At 41.0% G+C, this 23,408-nt stretch overlaps 2 protein-coding genes and 2 non-coding genes across 5 annotated transcripts in view; all 4 read right to left on the reverse strand.

Moving 5' to 3' along the window:
• The window catches only part of LOC108025805 (uncharacterized), a 57,425-nt gene that overhangs the window by 26,825 nt on the left and 7,192 nt on the right, over nucleotides 1-23,408 (reverse strand). Inside the window, exon 2 of the mRNA XM_044093730.2 lies at nucleotides 18,127-18,417. Within this exon, the coding sequence (XP_043949665.1) occupies nucleotides 18,127-18,405 (279 nt within the window). The 5' untranslated portion in view covers nucleotides 18,406-18,417. The remainder of the gene's footprint in view (nucleotides 1-18,126; nucleotides 18,418-23,408) is intronic.
• Nucleotides 3,584-7,823, reverse strand: LOC108025804 (xenotropic and polytropic retrovirus receptor 1). 2 transcript variants are annotated; one of them, XR_007764618.1, is made up of 6 exons: nucleotides 7,655-7,823; nucleotides 6,918-7,596; nucleotides 5,411-6,121; nucleotides 5,022-5,322; nucleotides 4,013-4,409; nucleotides 3,584-3,932 (listed from the first exon to the last, which is right to left on the reverse strand). XR_007764618.1 is itself a non-coding variant. In XM_017096448.3 (5 exons), the coding sequence occupies exons 1-5, from the start codon at nucleotides 7,721-7,723 to the stop codon at nucleotides 4,208-4,210; spliced, it is 1,962 nt and encodes a 653-aa protein (XP_016951937.1). In that variant the 5' UTR covers nucleotides 7,724-7,823; the 3' UTR covers nucleotides 3,584-4,207. The 2 variants fall into 2 exon arrangements, 1 of the variants encoding a protein (XP_016951937.1); XM_017096448.3 differs by having other exon boundaries at nucleotides 3,584-4,409.
• Nucleotides 8,592-8,663, reverse strand: Trnap-cgg (transfer RNA proline (anticodon CGG)). Its single transcript has one exon. It is a non-coding gene; the product is annotated as a tRNA-Pro (tRNA).
• Trnaq-cug (transfer RNA glutamine (anticodon CUG)) lies at nucleotides 19,888-19,959 on the reverse strand. The gene has a single exon. It is a non-coding gene; the product is annotated as a tRNA-Gln (tRNA).

A 23,408-nucleotide genomic window follows, 5' to 3' on the forward strand; every position in this document is an offset into this window, starting at 1 on the left:
GGTTAGCTATTAGTACTGCAAGTTAACCGAAAGCCTTAATATTTTTGTATCCTAAGGACAAAAATAATTATACCTGAGACATACCAGCTACTAGCTGAAAATGTAATTACTTACATCACTTTAAACTTCAACCTGAAGTGAAAATGCAGGTTTTGGATTCAGTCTACCCTATAACTCCTGGTTAGGCAAGTTTTTTTGCGATCTGTCACGTTCTTGGGGCTTGTTGCAATTTGAAAACCATCTGCATTGGCAGGACTAAAAAGTCCTTGCAGCTGAAACTAAAGCCCGAAAAAAGGGCAGCTGTCTGTCTAAAATTTCGAAGATAAGACCCGTCAAGCGATCGGGAAGGCAGGGGGACATGTATCTGTATGTATTTAAGACTCGGCTGTAGAACTTCGCTGCCAGCCAATTTATGTGCACAAATTAACAAGCAAAAAGAGAAGACAGAGAGAGAAAAAACGGCAGCATAAAGGCAATCAAAAGGCTGCCACATAAATTTATGAGCTGCGTCAGGAGAAATCCCCGCTGAGGCCAGGAGAAGTGGCGATAAAAAGCGGGGATATTGGAGATATCGGGCTTATGGACGCGTGCTGCTCCATAAAAGGGGTTTCGAGGGGCTTTCGAGGGGCTTTCGAGGGGCTTTCGAGGGGCTTTCGAAAGGGGTTCCAAGGGGGCTCTCGGGGGGCCAACGAGGGATCATCGCGCGCGCGCACATAAAACTCGAAACCAGGAAAAGGAGCCCGAGCTGGCCAAACTGGTTCTGCCTCCTCCTTCGCGCCGCGAAGACCCTTCTCTGGCCCGCCAACATGTCCTGCTCCTTGGCTAAATTTAGCACGAGCTGGCCATCAAGCTCAGCTGGCTGAAAGCTGGAAAAGGGCTAAAGCCAAGTTAAGATCAGCTTCTTGGACTTTGTACGCCAGTTTGTTGTTTGCGCGCCATTTTCCACTCGCAAAGAGGCAGCAAATAGTAAACAACTGCCAAAGGCAATTGCAGTTGGCCATCTAAGTGCCGAGGTGCATGTGTGGAACCACGTATATATTTAGCTATATGCCCAAAGTTGGACATTGCCCACCGAGGGCACTCACATCGCAGGGAGCGGAGCAGTGATCATAAATCATCGAATACGCATGGCCGGGAATTATAAGCAGTTGGGGAGCTCACTGGCTTCTAAGGGAGCAATTAGATATTATTAATATTAAATAGAAAAATAATAATCAAAAAAAATTATTAATATTTGTAAAAGCATAAATTATAGGTATTATGCATCTAATCCTACACACGAACTAGTGGATGGTGATATAACTATAAAAAAAGGTTTACTGTAGTAAAAGTATAGTATTACTACTATCCACAATATAAAAATCTTATAAGTAAGTTGTATGTAATTTTATGTTGTTAAGAAATCATTTTGCTTATATGTTTTATGATTTTTTGAAGGTGACAATGTCGAAAAAAAAAAAATGTATGAAAAATATACCTCTTATGCATGTTTTTAAACATTTTAAAAAAAATCATAAAAAATATAATCAAAATTATTTTTGAGAAATTCTTTTCGCATTTACTAATAGTTCTGTTTGAAAAGTAATTTTTCAGACCTTTTTAATAAGTACTGAAAGGGTTAAGAAAAGTATTGTATCATTAATCGATTTCAAAAGTTATGGGAAGTGAGTTCAAATTATGGGTATATTTAACTTTTGTTTCGTTTGAATACTTATGCCGACCAGTGTATGTATATGATTTACCCCTAAGTTTTCTTTATATAATTTTAAATACTAAAATATTTGTCAGCTCTTGAAATAGTTACTAAAAAGATTTTCAAACCCCTTCGTATCAGTTAATGCCATTTTTGGTCAATAGATTTATTCAAGAAGCTGTCCCAAAGTTAGGGAGCAACCCTCTTGGCAGAAAACTGGGCCCAAAGCCGTTTGGGCCTTGTTTGGCCAGTGGTTGTCGCCTTTTGGCCAGGCTCCACTCGTTCCGGCTGGGACTGCCTGAGCACTGGTACTCGAACTCGCACTCGCACATTGGATTTGTTTGCCGCTTGCCTCCTGTTTGTTTGTTTGGGCTCGCTTCGTCTGGTTTGGCTTGGTTCCTCCGCTCGTTTGTTTGTTTATTTGTTTGTTTTGGTCTGCTTTTGGCGCGTGTGCAGCGCGGCCAACTGTACCAAGATCAACAGCAGCAGCAGCAGCAGCACATACTGCAGTGCTGCAATGTTGCAGTGTTGCAGTGTTGCAGTGTTGCAGTGTTGCAATGCTGCTGCTGTGCAGGCAGCCTAATTGACACGGCAGCAACATCGTCAGCAGCGGCAGCAATTAATAATAGCCGCCGTGTCTCCCTTTCTCCGCTTTTCTCTGGAGACATTGCCGGCGTCGCCAGTCGCGACAAGCAGCATAAATTGCAGTTGCCATTGCCAGCGACAGCAGCAACATCAGCAACTGCTGCAGCAACGGCAGCAACGGCAGCAACGGCAGCAACATCGACCGCAGCAGCAGCATCAACAAGTCAATGGTAAATTTATGTTTGACTCGTGCTCAAGTCGGCCATTGAGGACTGGCCTCGAGTGCAAGATAAGTTGCAGTCAGAAAAAATCACAAAAAATTAAACTAAACTTCAACTTTTCCAAGGCAGAAACGCCATAAGAATTTCAGGGAATTACTTTTAAAATAAAGGAAATTAATAATTGTTTACCCCTTAGTTATAAACATTTATTTCAAACAATCTCTTAGCTCTAGAAAAAATTCCTCAAAGCTTTGAGTCGCATCTTTTTTTTCCAGTGTCTCCAGCTATCGAGGCCTGATTGCCTTCCTCTTCGCTTCGATGATCTCCAAATAAAAGAATTTGATTGCGTATCAAATTACACAAAGGAAAAAACGCAGAGAAAAAGGATCGAGATAATTCCTTAGGAGTCATCCTTTGTTCTTATGGCTAATGCCTCAGGGTTTTATACCCACACAAAAGGTAGCCCAAGCATGCTTAACTATTAGATAAGCTTCTTATTTGATTTTGAAGTCATTATAAAAGGATATATTAATCTTGAATCTCTGATTTCAGACACAAAAGCCTTTACAGAAGGGATTTCTTAAAGACGTAGAAATTAATGCTTCAACAAATCCTTGAAAGGTGGAATTTTTAAAGGTTAACCCCAAATCCTATTAACGTTCAGCTTCCATATAATTTTGTATCATTTCACTACTGTGCATTACAAATCAATATCAAAAAGGTAGATATAAAAATAATTTATTACACCAAAAATTAGATATCCTGAACACTTTAAGAAAAATTTATATTTTTAAAAATTAAGGCGTACAGATAAAGGAACGACTGTTCTGAGCAGCTGGCTACGCCTGCTATCGATCCTGATCACTTTTAGGAAAATTCATTTTTTTGAGAAAATTTTCGATTTTTGTAAGGGGTACATCACAAATTTTGAAAATGCAGATTTTCGCAAAAATAAATATATATATTCTATTTATTTTTGAAGTTCCAACTTTCAGAAATTGTATGCGAAATAAAAATATAACTTTAAATTCAATAATTAAATTATTTTTTCCTGCTTTTGTTAATACAAATAAAAGGCTGTTCAACCAGTTAATGTTTTATATAGAAAGCGTGCTGTACAAAATATGAAACCGAAACATTTCTTCCATTCGAATGCCTTTCTCCCGAATGGAAGGGGTTTGGAAGGGGTTTAGAAGGGGTTTTAGAAGCGGTTTGGAATGGGTGATCGCTGATCATCCTCGGGTTCCTTCTCCTCCCCTCCTCCCTGGCTAATTACGAGGCCAATCAAAGCTCGAAGCGAGTCAATTAAGAGATTGGCGAACAGCTTGTTCGATGGCGATGGCGATCCGTGATCGGGAGCTCGCCACGAGGATACCTCTCTGCCCTGCTGCTCAGCTCCTCGGTTCCTCTTTTCCAGCAATGACAATTGTTACCTGATCATAAGATATACTATATATCTATATAAAACCACACATACGAGCATTGGCAGAGAGGGGAGTCCCGGGGCAGTTACCACTTTTGGGTGCAGCTGGTCAACCGGTTTGGCGCGTGCTCCTCGTGCTCCCTTTCTCCAGTCGCTCTGTCTTCTCTCCATCCGACTTGTATTTTTGCACAAATGAATTAATTAAAGACGACGACGGACCATTAAAGGCCGATGGGGGATCGCACGGAGTTCAGGGGGGGATTTTGTACAGATCGGCAGCTGCCGCTAGAAGTACTCCTTCCCCAGGCGAATGCGCTCCTTCGACTTGCGGCGATTGGTCACGCCATCCGTCTCGTCCATCATGCTCTCCAGCATGCGCTCCTGGCGAGGATTCAGGGCGGCCAGGTGGATCTCCCTGGTGGCACGGAACTTGCCGCAGTTGAACAAGTGCTCGTTCTCCAGCCGCACGTAGTTCCAAATGAAGCGTCTGCGGGCAGGGGGCGAAATACACTCAGCAAAAAGGGGGGCACCGGCTGTTTCACCACCTCAATAAATCAATTGGAAAAACGCCCTTCTCTCGTTTAAAATTTTCAGAATTTTTAGTATGCTTAATAAGTTAATACAAAATAAAGCCAGTAAATACAAGGATTTTTTAATCAATTCAAATAATATTCAATTAAATTGTGAATAAAAAGCTTTGCATACAGTAAACCAAAAATTATATTTACTATATATTTTAATATTTCAGTGTATGTTTAAGCCTGTTAATAGATAAACAATTTTCATAAAACTTTTTGCTTTAAAATCTATTCTTAATTTAAAATTCAAGCCAAAAAAAATATAATGAAACAAAAATATTTAAACAGGACTATCACAAAAATAAATATAATTTTTAGGTGCAAAAAAAAACTACACAAATAAATATACTCAATGAACTGGTAATAAAAATGTTATTCAAAATTTACATTTTATAGTGAAAGTTCTCAAAAAATTCTAATAATAGGTTGGTGTAAAAGAGAACTAAAAGTGCTTTGGGATGAAAGGCGTTTTTCCAAAATAAAATATTGATGAACCAGCAACGCAAACGCCCCGCTCTCACCTGGTGATCTCCAGGATACTACTTATAGTCTTCATATTATACGGAGTCATCAGATTGTGATACAGAATGGCGAACTCCACGGCCCAGAAGAGCCGCAGCACCAGGTTCTCGACGATCACGAAGTAGTAGAAGGCCTGCGGATAGACCAGTTGCTTCCTGAGGAATATATGCTCTCCTTTCATGATGGTGAAGAGTCCAAAGTCCCGGATGACGTCCCACAGATAGCAGTAGACGGTGGCCACCACGCAGCTGGCGAGGAATAGCCAGGTGTACGGGTTACTGAACGTATTGGCATATTCACCTGCGGGCGAGGGTTTCAGGGTGTCAGGAAGTGAGTTTAGGGTTAGGATCCCATCCTGGTTTTTTTTTTTGTTTGGGACAACGTTTACCCTCCGAGTTCCGCCGCAGCGTGGCGAACAGGACCACCAGGAATGTGGTGGAGTACTTGCCGGCGTTGATCAGATAGCTCACCGACTTGGAGCCACTGTCCCGAAATCTCCGCAAGCACTGGGCGAACCGAAACCAGCCGGGCAAACACATCGTAATGGGCACTATCACATCCGGTTCGAAGCAGTTGTTGACCCGATCGTATCGCAGCCAGCTCATCGCATAGAATCGCACGATATAGTAGTGGTCCACGATGCAGGTGACCAGCGAGTTGAGCTGATCGCCCATCCAGAAGTCGGCGAAGCCCACGTAGTGCAGCGGGGCGGTGATCACACGGCCCACCAGCTTGATGGTCCACCAGCGGGCAGGCCAGTTCATCACCGGGAGCGGCACCACCAGCAGACCCACCATGATCAGGATGAGGGCCAGCGGGAAGACGAAGGGATCCGCTATGCCCATGGACTCGTGGTGCAGGAAGCCCAGCATCGAGAGGGCCCACAGGATGCCGAAGGTGCAGGCGATCTCCAGGAAGGTGGCCGGCTGCAGGTGGCTCCGGGGGTCGATCTCGAAGATCAGCACATGGTTGACGCCGGCCTGCTGCCACCCGGCCACGTTGGCCGCCATGTAGAAGTTGAAGATCACCCAGGTGAAGGGACCGCGGTACAGGCGCATCACGCCCGGGGTGTCGTCCTCCAAGGGAGCGCGTTTCCAGTCTGCGGGTTGGGGATGGGATGGGATAGGAGAGGAGCAGGGGGAGTCAAAAGATAACCTCAGATCCCACAAACTATACTGATAAAAAATTAAGCAGTCAACAATAATTATCTACTTGGTGAACTTAAAAATACTATTCAAATATTTAAACTAAATACAAAAAATTTAATTTAATTTAAAAAACTATGTAATTGCATAACTTCATTTTAAAATAATCTAATCATGCTAAACAAATGTACATATACTTTGATCATTTTTTGATTGTAATAAAAAAATTCGTTATTAAAGGCAAGTATCTTCTATAAACTTAAATGGATAAAAGGGTATTCAAATCAAAGTTAAAGATTTTTAAATTAACTGCAATGATACAATTTGATGTTTTCACAAAAAAATTAACTAAAATCTTTCTAGCATTATTTACTTTAACAAATTTTCAATTATTATTAAGTAATGATTAATTCTAAGGTTCAAAATTCCTGAATTAACTATTATATTTAAATTTAATATTTCCCTACTTTAAATTAATATTGAATCTTTAAAAATTAACTATAATGGATTTTATTATCAGTGCAGAAATGCCCAGTAAATATATTTTTAAAATGGCAATCTTAATTAATTTCTGGTAGAAATTACGTGAGAAAACTAGAGTCTTAACGACTTAGGTGGGTTGTTATAAATATAATAAAGATATCTATAGGGGATAGAAAACCTGAGCATTTTCACTGGGCATTGGGGATGAGGAACAGGGATCGGGGAACGGAAAAATCACCCCCACAGACGGCAATACCCACAACCTACAGCTGATCGCGGTGGCCAGGAGCAGCATGATGAGCATCCCGAGGGCAATTCCCGCCCGGAAGACCATGGCCGGCGGCGTGGGCTCCCCCAGGGGCGGCACCCGGAGCTTCTCCATGGCCAGCGAGCGATCCCCGTTCGCCAGATGGGCCGTGTACAGGTCCTCCACCTCGATGGTCATGCGCTGCAGTTGCCGCACCTCCGTGAAGGGGGCCTCCAGGACGTTCTCCACGAACCACCTGCCCGCCGCACCGGACCTCAGATTCTTGTCGTACTTCTTGCAGATCTTCCGGAAACCCGTCTCGTTCAGCGACTGATAGTTCTGGATGAGCACCAGGCTCAGATAGAACTCGGCATAGGCATATCTCAGCTGGCGCGTGGTCATCGTCTTCTTCGGGAGCCTCGAGGAATCTGCCCTCTGGTTGGAGACCAGCGAGGAATCGCTGCCCGTGTGTCCGGGTGCCCGGGAGTAGGCCAAAAGCTGCAGCTTCAGGTGGCCATGCTTGCGGCGGGCTTCCAGGATCTTCTCCAGAAAGAAGTTGTTCACCCCGTCCAGTTCCGTCTGGCACTCGGTGAGGAAGGTCTCCTCGAAGGCCCTGTAGTAGGCCTGGACCTCGTAGTCCTCGGACGTTGAAGGCGAGGGCGCGTTCTCCACGCCTTGCCTGATCAGCGCCTTGAGATCCTTCTCGGGGGGTTACATACCACACATTAGATCGAATTTAGCCTGCTTTCCAGCTTACCCCATATCGCATGTACTGCTGGCGCCACTCGATCGTCAGGTGGGACTCGAAGGTCTTGCCAAACTTCATCCTCGGCACGGGCAAGCACGCCCCCAAGGCGTGGCTGCTTTATGGCTAATACTAGCTGGATTCGTCAGGCTCTACAAATTCTGACATCTTTCTCCTGGCAGTGCCTTGGCCTAACTTAGGTAACTACAGCCTCCAAGCCAAAATATATATTTGAAAACATAACCTTACCCCTTAGGCCACTTTCTACATAGATTTATAATAAATGGGTTTTGAAGATAAACATACCTGAAAATATAGAAAATATGATACAATATTAGTAATGGTTTCAGTTAATATCATATTAATAATAAACTACTTAGTTTATTGACTTAGAATATCTATTTAATATGTATAAAACAATAAAAAGTGTAGCTCTTATAATACCATCTTAATATCTAAAACAAGTTAGATTTAATGACTCTAGAAAGCCAAAAATTACCTGATATCAGTGTCAAACACCTCTATTAATACTTTGAAAGCCCTTCAGATTAGCCACAATTTATTTTTAAAACAGCAATTAATTACTCTAGCGTTTCCCTTGTGCGCGAGTATAATCCAGCCGGGGCAGCTTTGTGCAAAGTCTGGTTCCCCAACTTCCCTCGATTGTGAGTCACTTCCTCGATCTCATTATGCGTTCGCACGCTGTTCCTCGTGGATCGTCTTCCTGTCCATCAGAAAACCCCCAGCCAGGTGAGTCAGTTGCCCCGAGAGCCCGCGGACTCTTCGAAGAACCCAGTTCCCCTCGAGTGAACCCAAAATTGCAACTCAGCCAAGCGATAGAGCCCACGATAACGATCGTAAAACTCACTTATCACAGGCTTTGCGTGGAAATAAAAAGATGTTCTTACCATGTGAGATAAGAAAAAACAAAAAGGAGCTATCGAGACTTGGGCTCGTCCGGGAATTGAACCCGGGACCTCTCGCACCCGAAGCGAGAATCATACCTCTAGACCAACGAGCCAAACACCCCTTGCGAAAGAGAGCGGCGAAATAGCCCATAGGAAGGCCATGGCTTCAATCTGGAATTTGCGAACTGCCAAAATGGCTGAGAAGAATTCCACACTCTGCTTTCTTCGCTCTGCGTTCTTCTTTCTCCAGTCTTCGCAACTTGTGGGTCTTCTGAGGGCCGCTCGAGGGTGACGATCAGCCGACGCCTACGACAAAAGTGCCGCTAGAATGACAACCGCAAACGGAAAAGAAGAAAAAAAAAAGAACTACAAAAGAATGGCTTAAGATTCTCAAGAACTCTCCATTGTAGTCTTTTTTTTTTGAGGTACTATTACGCAAGCGGCGTTGCCAGATCGTGTGGCTATGGTGATTAATTTGACAAAAAACACGGAAAACCAGCAGCCACCACAGATCGATTTGTTACTCTTATTCGAATTTGTAGCATTTAACCCGAAGCCTTTACAAGAACCTAATACACTCCGATTTCGGATTGGGGTCGCAGGGTAGCGCCCCTCGGAATTCCAGCTCGAATTCGTAATTAATTAGCCGTCTGGGTGAGGCCTGCAGCTAGACAAATTGTTCAGGGGGATCGGTCTGAGAGCCATTCCCAAGGCAGGCGAATTTTTGTACCCTGTAATGCCTTCTTCTTGCGCTGGGGCGAGGCAAAAGGCAATAAATAACCTGGCATTTATTATAGGAATAAATCCAAAATCACACTTTGAGATCACTAACTATATAACATATAAGAAATATTATCACAGACTGCAAAATGCAGATCGTAAGACCATTTTTTCTCTTAATTAAAGAATAAATAATACGTATTAAGGAAATGAAAATGCAAATTATATCAGAAATCAGGAAACACTTAATTAAGAGCATTAAAATAATGATTTCTTTATCATATAATAAGGTAAAAAGGGTGCGGAAAGCGCAAGGAAGCCCATCTTCACGCACTGGATGCCCGATTCCTGGCCAGAAGATACAAGATACAAGATCCCAGCTGCAGTTGCTGCAATTTGTGCAATCAATCAATTAGGGGGGAAGATCGCCGATCGCTTCCTCTGCCCCGCGAATGGCGCCAAAACGGAAGCTGATCGGCCAGCACTAACATCCGACGGTTGCTGGGGACAGATACAGATAGCCGTACTCCAAGGTGGTGTGCCTAGATTACAGGTGATTTGGCCAAGTGCTCGCAGCGGTCCCCACCCAGTGCCAACTTCCGTTTTGATTGAGCCCACAATTGGCCTGTGTGGCTGACAGCGGAGAGCATTGTAATCTTGGCCAGAACTCCGCAACTTGTGCAACTTCCGCGCTCCAATTGTGCAAATTATGGCATCGCTCAGGTGTAATTACAAATGTCAGTGCCTCGCCAATTGGCAATTGGCAATGCGTAATTGGCTAATTGAATTGCCTGCCATTGATCGTTGATCGCTGGCTGGCTGATCGTTGGCCATCTGAAGACCAAGCCCACATCCACATCCGATCATCCATCTTGCCCAGCTATCTGCCAAACATCCCGAACATCAATCATCCGATTTTTCCCTCTTCTTTCCTCCCCGAAAAAACGAAAATCTGTTTCTGAAAACAAGAGATTCTTTTCGTTTTCCCGGGTGGTCTGCTCCAATGCCCTCTGATCCCCGATCCCAACTTAGCCGCATTCTGTGGGTGGCTAATGGCCCAAACAAAACCCAGAGACCACACATTCTCTCTGCGCTTTCCTCGCTTTTCCATTTCCCAACGAAAAGCAAACAAACACAATGCCAAGCGGCATGCGGGATGCGGAGATTGGGTAACTATTAAAGCCAAGTTGCCTTGGAGCATGGCCCAAAGCTTGGTTTCGCCACTGGATTCCGATTTCAAGTGGAATCTAGATCAGGAATCTCAGTCCCGCAGGCTGGCGAATCGTTTTTTGGATCACCTGCTGGCCACTCTAACCGAAGTTTATGTCTCACGAAATTATTTATTCTGACCATTAACAAATTCCCATAAAAATGTATAAGACAGTTTAAGTCTTTAAAAAAATGGAATTAAAAATTGAAAGAATAAAAATCATACAATATTGTAAACGAAAAATATATATTTGTAAAATAACTACAAAAATCAATATAAGTAAATACTCAATTTGAAAGGTTGTACATAGATTTCTTTAAATTAAAAAAAATGTTCATTTAATCATGTAAAAAAAAACTAACTAAATATTTCAATAAATATTTTCCTTAAAAAATTTTTGCATTTTTACTTTTCTCAAACAATAATTAATAATCATTAATTGGCCAAACTGTTCAGCTTAAAACAGATTTAATCAAGATAAAATTCGACCTAACAAAATATTTATTTAAATGTATAAAAAATACTACATAAATATTTCAATTATTATTTTCTTCAAAAATATTTTGCATACTTTGCGAATTCAATAATTCTTACATTTCCCAAACAATATTCAATAATTTTTCAACCTGTTCAACTTGAATTTGATTTGAGCAACAATATTCGACCTAACAAAATATTTGTTTAACTATCTAAAAAAGTCTACCTAACTATTTTAATAAATATTTTCCTTTAAAGCAATTTATTTCTTACTTTTCCCAAACACGACTCATCAATTGGCCAACCTGTTCGCCTTGATTATGATTATGTGGCCGTGGTGAGGCGCCGAAAAGAAAGCAAAACAGCAAATTAGAAATTGAATTAGAAGTGAAAAATCGGCCGGACAGCGAACATGGCAGGAAATGGGCATTATTCTGGGCCCGGCCATAACAATTACAACTGCCGTGGCCATTACACTTACAATTACCACCGAAAAGCGGGAGACATGCAGAAGAATTTCTAATCTCGCCGCCAATGTCGACGCTTTCACCTTTATTTTATCTCTGAGTCAGGTATTTTTTGGTTTTGTTTTTCGGCTCGGCTCTTGGCCGAGATTCAATGTCTGACCACGGAAATGTAAATGGAAATGTAAATGCCGTAAATACAAAGCGGCGAGCGGGCTAATTGAAAATGCAACAATGGCTCGGCGGAAGTGCAGCGATCGAGTTTGAATTCCACTCGCTTCGAATTTGGAATCGATTTTGGTTGCCTTGTGATTGATTGTGTCTCAATTAGAGCCGAATTGGCCCGGCTGTGACAACTCAGCACAAAATGGAAAACAAACTAATGATTCGACTGATTCGGGTCTGGACCATCCAGCGATTAGCTAATGAGATCCCGTATGCATTCGGAAACTTCGAATGCGCCTCGGAAATTACACAAGAAGTGAGGTTGGGGCGAAAACCAAATTGACAGTGTTGGTAAACAAACTGTGAAGCAATATGAAGAGAAAGCTGAATAAAAAATAATAATAGTACCCAATAATAATTCGTTATTGCTATTTGATGAAATTTTTCTTATAAATAAAATATAAAATAAAAAATATTTTTAAAAATTTGTCAAAGATATTTTTTTTATTCATTAAAAGTGGTGTTATTCAAAATAATCTACCTAATCCATAACAAGAACCATATCATTCGGCTAAACATAAAACCATATCTTCAGTTGATTACGAATTCAGTTAAAAAACTTAATGATTCCTTGATTTTCAACCAGAATAAGCAGAGGCCATAAATATTCATGAGCGGGCTACAATGCAGCTGGTAATGGGACTGCAATCAGAGTGAGTTCTCCCGTTCTGGGCAACTTCATTAGGGGACTAATTGAGACATAAATTGGGTGGGGGAAAACCCGGAAAACACTTTCCATTTGGGCTACCGTTTTCTTGTTTCCATTACCATTTTACCCTGGGCTGGCCACGCGCATTTCCAACGAAAATCAATTCGGAAACAAAAGACTTCGGACACGAACTCGCCGCGACGAGAAATGGTAACAGTTTACGAGGTTCATTGAACACGGACAACACACGGACAACTCACGGACAACTCACGGACAACTCACGGACAACTTTCGAATGGCCAGCAACATGATGTTGCCGTGTTGTTGCCACAATTACCGCAACAAGATCGAATAGCTCGCTTGCCATTCGGAATACGAAATGCGGGTGCCATATGTACCACACCGCCGATTCAACACTCGCTTTCTGGCCCTGAAAACAACAATGCCGACCATGATGCTGGCCAAAAATAACACATCGTGCTCATGACTTTACATTTGCTGCCAGCGATTACCAAATTTAAATAAACTTTGTCATTTTTCGGTGGGAGAAGGGGCTCGTTGATGAGTTGTGAACAGCAATTAACGAGCCGAGTCGTTATAGGAAAATATACAAAGTAAATTTATGCGGAAGATGTGGCTTCGAGTACTTTTCGGGCGACTCTTGGCGAACGGTTCAAGTAAATAAACACAAATAAGATAATTACACAGTATACAATAGAAATATTATTAGAACTTGAACAAAACCTTTTTTTTTCAGAACAAGAACTTGTAGCGGAAACGAAGTAGCATTACGAATTTGCATAACGCCCCTCAAAAAAAAAACCAAATACAAAATGCCTATTAGGGAACTAAATCGTTTTCTGCGGTTAAATCGTAAAACCGCAAAAAGCTTGCCGATCGCTCTATTAAATTTACAGCGCATATACTCTTTTTTTAATAACCAAATTGGAATATCTGATGTGAGCATTAAAACCCCCATCAAAACAGTTTAATTCGTGCAACCTGTCTTCCATTTGTAACCCCTATTCCGGTTGTCAAGTCGGCCGCTTTTTAAGACAGAGTCATATATGTGTGTGCATAAGCCCGAGGGATCTGGTCAGTGTCTTTGGAGGGGGAATAGACCCCTTTCGACTTTACTTTAGACAGGAGTCGAGGCGAAGACGTAGACCTTCTTCTTTCCGACCAAAAGAGCTCTTCTTTTCACAGGCAGCGTCTTCGAGCGGAACCGTCTGGGATCAACTTTTCCTGTTCGCTTTTTTGGCAGCTGCTCCAGCGACAGGTGTACCTAAATCCCACATATCTGCATACAGCAGTGATCAAAATACTAGGAGTGCAAAGACTAAAAAAAGTTATACTATACTTCAGTATTTTATAATTTAAACGGTATTTGTGAAAACCTTTTTAAGTATTAAAAGTTTTGGTAGTTTAAAACATTTTAAATTCAATTTTAAAACATTATACCAACGTGTTATTAATTGAACCATTTTATTTCATATAACAATGTTTAAAAAGAACTGTAAAATACTTTAGTATTTTATGTGGTATTTTATTATTAGTATTCTTGTTATATAACTATGTTCATATATATAATTCTTTCAGTATTTTATCATTTTCAAATGGTATTTATTATAACATTTTTGAATATTAAAAATATTTGGTAGTTTAAATTATTTAAAATTCCATTTTACAATAATATAAGCACATACTATTATTTGAACAGTCTTTTTAATACAAGAATGTTAAAAAAACGTACAATATTTCAGCATTTTGTTATTAAAATGGTATTTATCATAACCTCTTTAAATACTCACTATCTTGGTAGCGCAAATTATTTGATATTTATTTTTACAACAATAAAACAATGGAACCAGCACTTTTAATATCCTATAATTTGCAACTTATTTGCAAGCCTTGTTTTAATCACCATAAATGTGAATGCAAAACCCACTATTACTTTAAAGGTAGACATAGACAGCATTGCTTGTGGGAGGATACCCCTCTGTAGTTCCCAGTTCATAGGCACTTTTTGGCCACCTTTGGCACACGCACTTGCCCTGAAAGTTTTCTCACATTCTTAATGACAGCCAATGGGCGCGGCGGCGCGGGGGAAATCATCATTTGCTTTTGGCCATAAATATCAAATTCATATTAGTTGCCAACCAAGTGGAACCCCCTAGAGCCGCCCGGCCGCCCGGCCGCCCGGCCGACCCGTTTGTTTGGCTTATCGTGTGAACTAATCTAAGGGGAGTCTCCAGCCCCACAGCTCCTCGGCTCTGCGAGACCTCACCTCGCGGAACTGGAACTGGAGTCGTAGCTGTGAAATGATGTGCGAGTCCATGAGCATAATACTTCCCCCATAATGCCCTCAGACCCCCTGCGCATGTATATCATGGACCGATTGTTGACCGTCTACGCTGAAATTGAAGCCCAGGAAAATGGTGCGACTGGCAGTTGTTTGCAGCTACTTTATTACACTCCCGAGCCCAAGACGTTCGTCTGAAGGTTGCCCCGGCAGATACAAGTCGCTTTGGCTATATGTATCGCTTTTTGTCGCCGAGGGTCTCTCGTTGCAGTTGAGTGCCCCCCGACTCCGGCAAAAGAAACACATTAAAAGCATATCAAGTGGAATCATCGCTGTGTTCTCAGCGTTTGTCAGTTGCATGTTGCAGGTTGCTGGTTGCCGGTTGCTACTTGCAGCGGAAGCTAATGGCCGAAAAAAAATTAAATAGAGGAAAATAAAAGACCCTGTTGACTTTGACCAGCTATCGCGAAGAAAGCCCAAAACAATCAAATCACTTTGTCTTGACGATCTGGCCGAGACAATGGATCTGTAGATGGCATCGCAATCAAAGCTGGCAACTGTCAACAAATGGTTTTGGGCTTGGCCCACGCCATTTGGCCACATTTGATTGCCATTGTCTGGCGTTGATTTGTTTCCATTATGCGGCACTGTCTGCGGGGCTACGACGGGGTATATCTGGTTTTCAGGGGTCTTGGAAAAGAAATGGTGCAGCATTGATATGTTTCTTTTAAAAACCAATTTAAATATAATAGATCTAGATCTTTTTCAAAATTATTTTTAAAGCTTCAAATCTTTAAATTATGAATTTTTGAAATACCTAATTAAAAAGTCCTATCATTAATTTATTAATTAAAAAATTATTTCTAGTAAATAAAAATAAAATCGAAAATTTGTATTTATAATTTACACACATAACAAAAATATTTTTTTATATCTAGAAATAAACATTTTTAGAGGCTGTATTATCTGGTTTTAAAAAATAGTAATAATGGTGGAACAATAAAATGAGATTAAAAAGGTCAATATAAATATTAGAACAAATATATTTGGAAATTTTTAAAAATGGTTTTTAAAACTTTTACATAATGAATTCGTGGAATACTTCATCTAAAATTTCTTTGGAACTATTATTAATTTTAAGTATTTATGTCTAGTAAATTATAATTTTTTCTACAAAAAAAAAAAAATATATATATATACATACATTTTATTAAAATGTTACTTGATATAAAGAAATATATATTTGTAAGTTATATATCTTATAAAAATTACATTGGGCTTGCAAACTCCTCGACACATATCGTGTCGCATGGACGCCACGCCTTGGATTTCGTGTGTTGCAAAGGCAGCAGCCATGTAAGAAATAAAACTGAAATAAGAGCACATGCCGTCCGTGCAATTAGTTTAATGTTAGTGGCCGCACCTAGGCCTCGCCTCGCCTCGCCTCGAGATCTCGAGATCCCAACGCCGGAACCCCGAACCCCAAGCCCCAAACACTCATAGATCCCAACTCCCAGCTTCCAACTCCCATTTCTACTCGCAGCGCCGACGATCCCATTCGAACTGGCCGATTGGAAGGGGCCAACTACTGTATCTGGCCGCAAGTGAGTCATGGCGATCGAGATTTATCCAATCGATAATTGAACAGCAACGCCCGAAGACAGTTGCACAATGGGGCAGGCCATTATGGGATGCAAATGGGTGTGAAGACGATCGAGTGCCCAAACATCATCACTCTTTATGGGTAATAAGCGGGATTAATGCCTCTCGGAATGGGCTGTGAAATTGCTTAAGATTGGGTTAATGATGCAAATCACTTAACTTAATACAGAGCTGTTATAATAGGACTCCTCCTAATGCTTCAAGACTCAAGTACCTATTTCGATCTCAAGTAGTTCCGATTTCATAACCCCAAATCACCTCATTCCTATCGTTGTAGATCTATTTACAACCCTGTTACCTGTAACTTACACAGAGTTGTTATAATAGGACTCCTCCTAATGCTTCAAGACTCAAGTACCTATTTCGATCTCAAGTAGTTCAGATTTCATAACCCCAAATCACCTCATTCCTATCGTTGTAGATCTATTTACAACCCTGTTACCTGTAACTGGGAAACTCCCAACTCGTTCATCTTTCATCTCCCCATGTGTGTGTATAACTAGGGCTGGGCGCCCCTGCCTGACATCCCATTTCTTGTTGCAATCGGACTAATTGTGGTACGAACTCCGGCTTTGCATAATTCCCCCGGCATAACCCCGTTTTCGGGGAGGGGCCACTGCCAGGGCCATCATTAATATACAGATTTATGTTTATCAAGAGTTGCTCGCTAAATTTATGCAACTGGGTGGCGCTCTCGGTTCCTCGAAGAGGCCAGGAACCCAAGAACGAGCCACTCCGCTCTGGGCCAACCAAACCGACAATTGGCCATGTGAAAAGCCTGCCTTGCCTGAGAACTGAGGCGGAGACAGTGAACCCACTTTGGGGGAAGACGGTTGAGCACTGGAGATTGAAGGCTGTGGACTAGCGACTGAAGACCATGGAGTGGGTGGCTGGCCACCTTATATGGTGCATTTGTGGCGCCCACATCGTCGACTCGACGCACACACTCTCCAGCAAACTCAGCAGCCAATTAACACAATTTCGGCTAATGACGTTGAAGGTTGTCAAATATCAACTGGAGGCCATCGACAGAGTGGTGGCTTCAGCCAAAGGTTTATCTTAAATATAACTACTACTTTTTAAGGGTGTATTACAGGGAATACTATTTAAAATATATCTAAATATATCTAACTATCTAAAAATAAGTTCAAAAGTATTTATTAAATTGAACTTGATATAAAAACCAACTAGTTTTTATGGGAGTATTACAAGGAATACTATCTAAAATACACAAATACTAACTCTCCGGAAATATTACATACACCTAACTTGATATATGATCTATAAACCTAAGATAAAGAACAATCAGTTAAAGATTATTCTCTGTTATAACTACTTTTTATTGGAATATTACAAGGAATGATATTTAAAATACATACATTCCAAACTCCCAGAAATGTTATATGAATGATTTAATAATATAAGATCCACAAGCCTTAGAGAATAATAAAATGAATTAATTTTAAGTTTCCCTTAATATAAACTATTTTTTTGGGAATATAACAAGGAATACTATCTAAACTAGATAAATTCGAAATCTTAAGAAATATAATATAAATTTAACTTGAAATGTGATATGTGTTGAAACTATTTCAGTTCATGATTTCTCTCTCTAAAAGGAATACTATTTTAACTTTTCTAAATTTGAACTCCCCAGAAATATTATTTAATTATAACATGATATATAGTCTATAAACCTAATAAAATATAAGTAACTAAATGGTTTTACTTAAAGGTTTCTCTTAACATGAAATATGTGGAAATTTTACAAGGATTACTATTTAAACTGGTTAAATACAAACTCTCCAGATACTTTATTATAACTTAATATGATCTATTAGGGTAGTACTATTATGAAAATTCCTACCTGTACGGCGCAGTTGAGGAAGCAGTTGTTCTGCCCGGGTCCGTTGAGCAGTCCCTTGGAGGAGGGTTCCAGGGTGGGCGAGGTCAGGCTATTCGGCGCCCTCAGCAGTTCCAAGATGCGATTCCTCTCCGATCCGCTCTGGATCGAACCCACGGCATAGGGCTTGGGCGGCTGGGCGTATAGGCCGGCTGTGGGCGTGGCAGGGGTGGCAGCTGCGCCACTGGCCAGCCGATACAGGGTGCCCGGAGTGGTCATTCTGCGTCCACTTCTGGCTGACATCCAAAATCGTAGCTGCAGAGGAGGGAAAAAGGGAGAACGAGCTTAGAGACAAGTGTCACTCAACCACGAACGGACCCTCATGACAGCCCGACAATGGTGACCCAAAACCAAGGTGTCCAAAGTGTCCAAACATCTCCGCATGTCAGGGGAGAAACCAAGAGATTTGAGAGCCGAGATTTGAGATCCCATACTCGAGATTTGAGGTTCGAGATGATGTGGGTTGGCCCTGACGTGTCGCCGGCAATTAGTAGCAGCTGTGAAAATTCCCTCATGCAAAGCAGAAGCGTGATCACGAAGGTGGAGTTCGAGTACTACACGAAAATCCCAGATAGTCTAAGAGGTCACTGAGTAAAGTCACCTGTAAGCCCAAAAGACTTCATCTAGCCATAAGAAAAACCATCTTGATTTCGTATGATTTATAAAATAAGTTCTACAGTATTAAAACCACATAGAAAAGACCATATAGTTTTTAAGAGGTTTTAATGGACTCCGAATTTTTGTATCTAACAATAAGAAAAACCAACCAAATTATTAAAATTTTTTATAAAACAACAAATTAAAAAATTAAAATGTTAAAGTATTTAAAACCTTTTTTTCTTACTTAGATTTTTTCATCAACAATAGGAAAAACCAACTAGATTTCAAATAGTTTCTAAAAAAAATTCTCATAAATTTATAAACCTTTCATTTAAGACCATACAATTTTTAAGAGGTTTCTTCTGAAACATATTTTTTTATCTAACAAAAAAAATAAATAATAAAAATATTTCACAACAAGTAAATAATTTACAATTCTCTGGATAAGTGTGCCAAAAACGTTTATTCCTGAACAATTCGCACAAATAAATAAAAAATCAGCAAACATTCTGCATAAAAATATTTTACAACAATTAGATCTGAAAATTTAATAGAGAAGTGTGCCAAAAACGTTTAACCCTGGACGATTGGGCATAAATTAATACGAAATCAGCCACTCCGATTAGCGATTACTTGTGGCAGCGAAGTGCGGCTATAAATATTGATGAGGTGAAATCGATGATCCTTAAGAACCGAGTGGATTGGCCAAACCGGAATGCCAGTCTCCTCCCGAGTTCTGCGAGTGAAAGCCCCAGGTTGGATTGGATACTTTATCTTTATATGAATTCCTCCGAGAGCCGGGCACTTCTTGCGTGGAGTGGCGTGCCGCGGGTATTTGTGTCACCTGGGCGGAAATGGCCAACTGGGATTATGCAACCGTTAATTGCAGGCCAGCCATCGTCATTCGCAATTCATTCATCAAACTGCACGACGAGGCCGAGACATTTTGTACATTTTTTTTTCGCTTTGTTTGGCCACATTTTCTGCTTGGCAATGCGAGCAAAAATCGTTGAGCAACCCAGATGGCGGGAGCAACTTTCTCAAAAGAAGCATAGAAAATTTCTAAAACAAAAGAAAGCAATAAATAAAACTTAAAAAAAAAAATAAAAAATATTTCTTCAGACCAGGTTCCACCGAGATTTGAACTCGGATCGCAGGATTCAGAGTCCTGAGTGCTAACCATTACACCATGGAACCCACATGACAACCTTCGGGCAAAAAGTTGTCTACCACTTTCCTCTGCATATTTTCGAGGGCTATTTTCAGCTGATAGCGATAATTAAAAATAGAAGTGCTGAATCTGTAAAATTCTAGACTTAGCCGGAATTTGTGTTTAATATTCCATTTCTGCTAATTTATTCTTCCCGGAATATATTAATTTTTGTGGGCTGCATTGAACCCATTTCGAAGGGCTTATATTTATTTGTTAAATATTAAAAACCCTTCAAATGCTCTCCAATTTCCAATTCCGAACACAAATCACTTTGATAAATATGTCTTTGTGGCATTTGAATATAAAATTCCAATCCATTTCGGCACCGGCCTCGATTCCGGGAATTAGTTTATCAAGTGGAAGCCCGAGAGCCGTGCGCATGAAAATGAAATGAAAAATCCGAAATCGAAAAGCGGGCCCAGAAGTCAATTTGGGCTTTATGCGCCGAACGTTGCTAATTGATAAATGCTGCCACAGGGCACCGGCCAGCTCACCTCTCCCCGCTGCCAATCCCAATCCCGATGCGCTGCACCCTAATTAGCATAATCTTCCCGAGCGGCAGTTGCAGGTGCAACACAAGCCGTATTGCATATTAATCGGGTTGGTTTGGAAGAGGAAAAATTATGGAAAAGCGAGGGGCAGGGGCAGGGGCAGGAGCAGCGGCATTTCAATTGCTGTTGCGTGAAATGCCACAATTTGTGGCAGCAGCAGGAGCCAATCAACATTCGACATCGTCTGGCTGTCAATTCAATCTTAGGATCTATCATTGGGCCATGCAACATCATAAGTGCGGATAAACTTTATAATTTTCCACTCCGCTTTCCTCTCTTCCTCTTTTTTTTTTTTGGATAATTAAGAAATTCTTGTTAAATTGCAGGTGAAAAAAGGCAACTCACGCAATCGCAAATGCCGCCTTATGAGTTTTCTGTCTTTATCGATATTAATTATTAAATATTTCGCAAAAAAGAGATGAGATATTTAACGAGAAATTGAAGTGCGATGGCATGCACATGAAATAAGCCATGAAAGCTGAAATAACCCATTACAAAAATATTAAATATCAAGAAAAATTCCCCTTCATTGTATTGTACCTAAGAGGCATACAAGTAGCGTATATTTTAGGACGTTCCAGAAGGCATTCTTTTTGTTTTAGTCCGAGTTGAAGTTGCCTCATTTTAGGGTAATCTTCAAGTGGCCGAAAGACAAAGAACCAAGCTGCTTTATTCAGCTGTTTTGGGAATAAAAATGAGCCAGGGCAACCTCCTTTCTCTTCCCAATGGGCCACACACACTTGGGCCTGTACATTTTCCCTGCTCTGGCCAAGTCACGCACTCGAATTTTCGCGACAATTACGCAGACATCGGGCTAATGGGTTCTGGCCACTCATTATGCTGCTGCCTTCCGTCGTGGCCCGAGTCTTAGCCCATGTCTTAACCCATGCTGGCGCCGCCAGATCGGTCCATTAGTCATGAGTGGCCAATGGCCAGGGTATGGGTATATGTACATGCTGGAAGTGGATTGACCTCGCCGGGAAAACGTGACATAATGCAAATCGCACGAGGGGCAGATAATGGCCCAAGTGGTCTGCTGGCCACAATCAAATTCAGAACGAAATGAATTGGTCGAAATGAGAATGGGTTGGGCCTTTGTTTCAAGGTGGAAAAGTCCCAGGAAAGAGATTTAGGAGGCAGCTTATCAAGGAAATACCAATTTAAAATAAAATTGGGACTGATATAATATTTTCTAAGACTCAAATATAGGTTTTCTTTCATGCTTTTGATGATATTTTAATCCCCTGAGGAGAAAATAACAAGAAAAGGTTAGATTCTTAGTGGACAAATCACCTGAAAGACGGCTTCAAAGTAATCCAGTCCAAAACTTCTCGGATTGGGGGAACTTTCTTCTCTTTGTTACAGATTCTTGTGGCTCCATTAGACCGGGCCTTCAGGCCTCCCTGCACTTTCCTCGCATTTTCCCCGGCTCGGCCACCGCCAGTCTGCCGCATGACTGACAATTACAATAGCTCAATCAAGTACACAGCCACCTGCCCGGGTAATACCCATGGCTCCGAGACCGGGCCTCATCTCCATGTTGCCTCCATCGCCATCGCCATCGCCATCGCCGCCTGCAGCTCCTCCCTTACCTGCTGATGATTAGGCCCCAATTGCTCTAGAAACTATGCCAAGAATGCTGAGCACCTGTTGGCATCATTTCTGCGGCAGGCAAACGAGTGGCTTGTCTCCGACCCTGAGAAATCAATGCAGTTTCTTCTCCCCGGCTTTGTTTATCGACTCTGCGAGAGTCGACTCTACCACTCAACCACTCTGCTCCAGCTCCAACTGCACTGCGAATGAAACGGTTGAACGTGAGCTCAAAGCTAGCATCACTTCCATGGTTGACCATATATCTTGGGGCTCCAATTGACCAGCTGCTGGCTTAGAAAAAATAAGAAAAGACTAAAAAAAAAAATAAAAAAAAAATAAAAAAAAAAAAAAAAAATTAACAAAAGTGGGAGCTGACTGGGCCCACGTGTTGCCGCTGCCTTCTCCACGTACTTAATTTGACAATTTAACGGCCAGCAGAGCATTTCGATTCGAAACCTGCTCCCACACAAAAGTAAGACCCTACAGATAACGCGTTTATCTTTGGAAACGCCACCCACACTCACCGCCCCAGCACCTGAGTGTACTGAGAAATATTTGAGTACTCTGTGCATCACTTACTCCATACATTACTTAGAACCAAAATAAATTTGGAAAACTAGCTTAAGTGTCTCTAAGCTCAAAATTATTACAATAAGTGTGACCATCTTATAATGTATCAAAATTATGAGGATTAGTATGACCATAAAGAACCACAATAAACAACAAATTTACGCCAACTAATGCAAAACCAATTACATTTATTCGAATGTTAATTTAATTTACTAGCATTCGTATTTAAAACTGAATAGTTTTTAAACTTTTTATAGAGATGATTATTTCCTGTGTATAATCTCCACCTAGCGCGGCAAAACTAAACAGAAATGCACTCAAGTCCGGCGACTTAAATCGAACTCCACCGATCCGCATCGAAGTCCATTGAAGTTGGCACGAGTTTGGAGCGCTGCCAACAAATTGGCGCATTCCAGTTGCAAACTCAGGTGCAGACATTAATTTGGCATTCCCAATTGTCGCGGATCAAATGGGCGATCGCCTTGGGGCCTTAATGATGAACCAATGGGTACTGTGCAATGCCATAGAAAATATCATAAGATATGATCACTCAAATCTTAATAATTTTTATTCTTCTATGTTAACACCACAAAAATATCATAGTTAAGTTTTAATTAACTCTTCATTTAAATAGTAAAGAAAAACACTTTACAAAAATTAAAATAAATAAATAAAAAGTAATAAATTATTATATGTTTTTTTTTTTTAAATTTTAAATA

This window comes from Drosophila biarmipes, chromosome X (assembly GCF_025231255.1).
Source record: "Drosophila biarmipes strain raj3 chromosome X, RU_DBia_V1.1, whole genome shotgun sequence".
Taxonomy (NCBI): Eukaryota; Metazoa; Arthropoda; class Insecta; order Diptera; family Drosophilidae; genus Drosophila; species Drosophila biarmipes.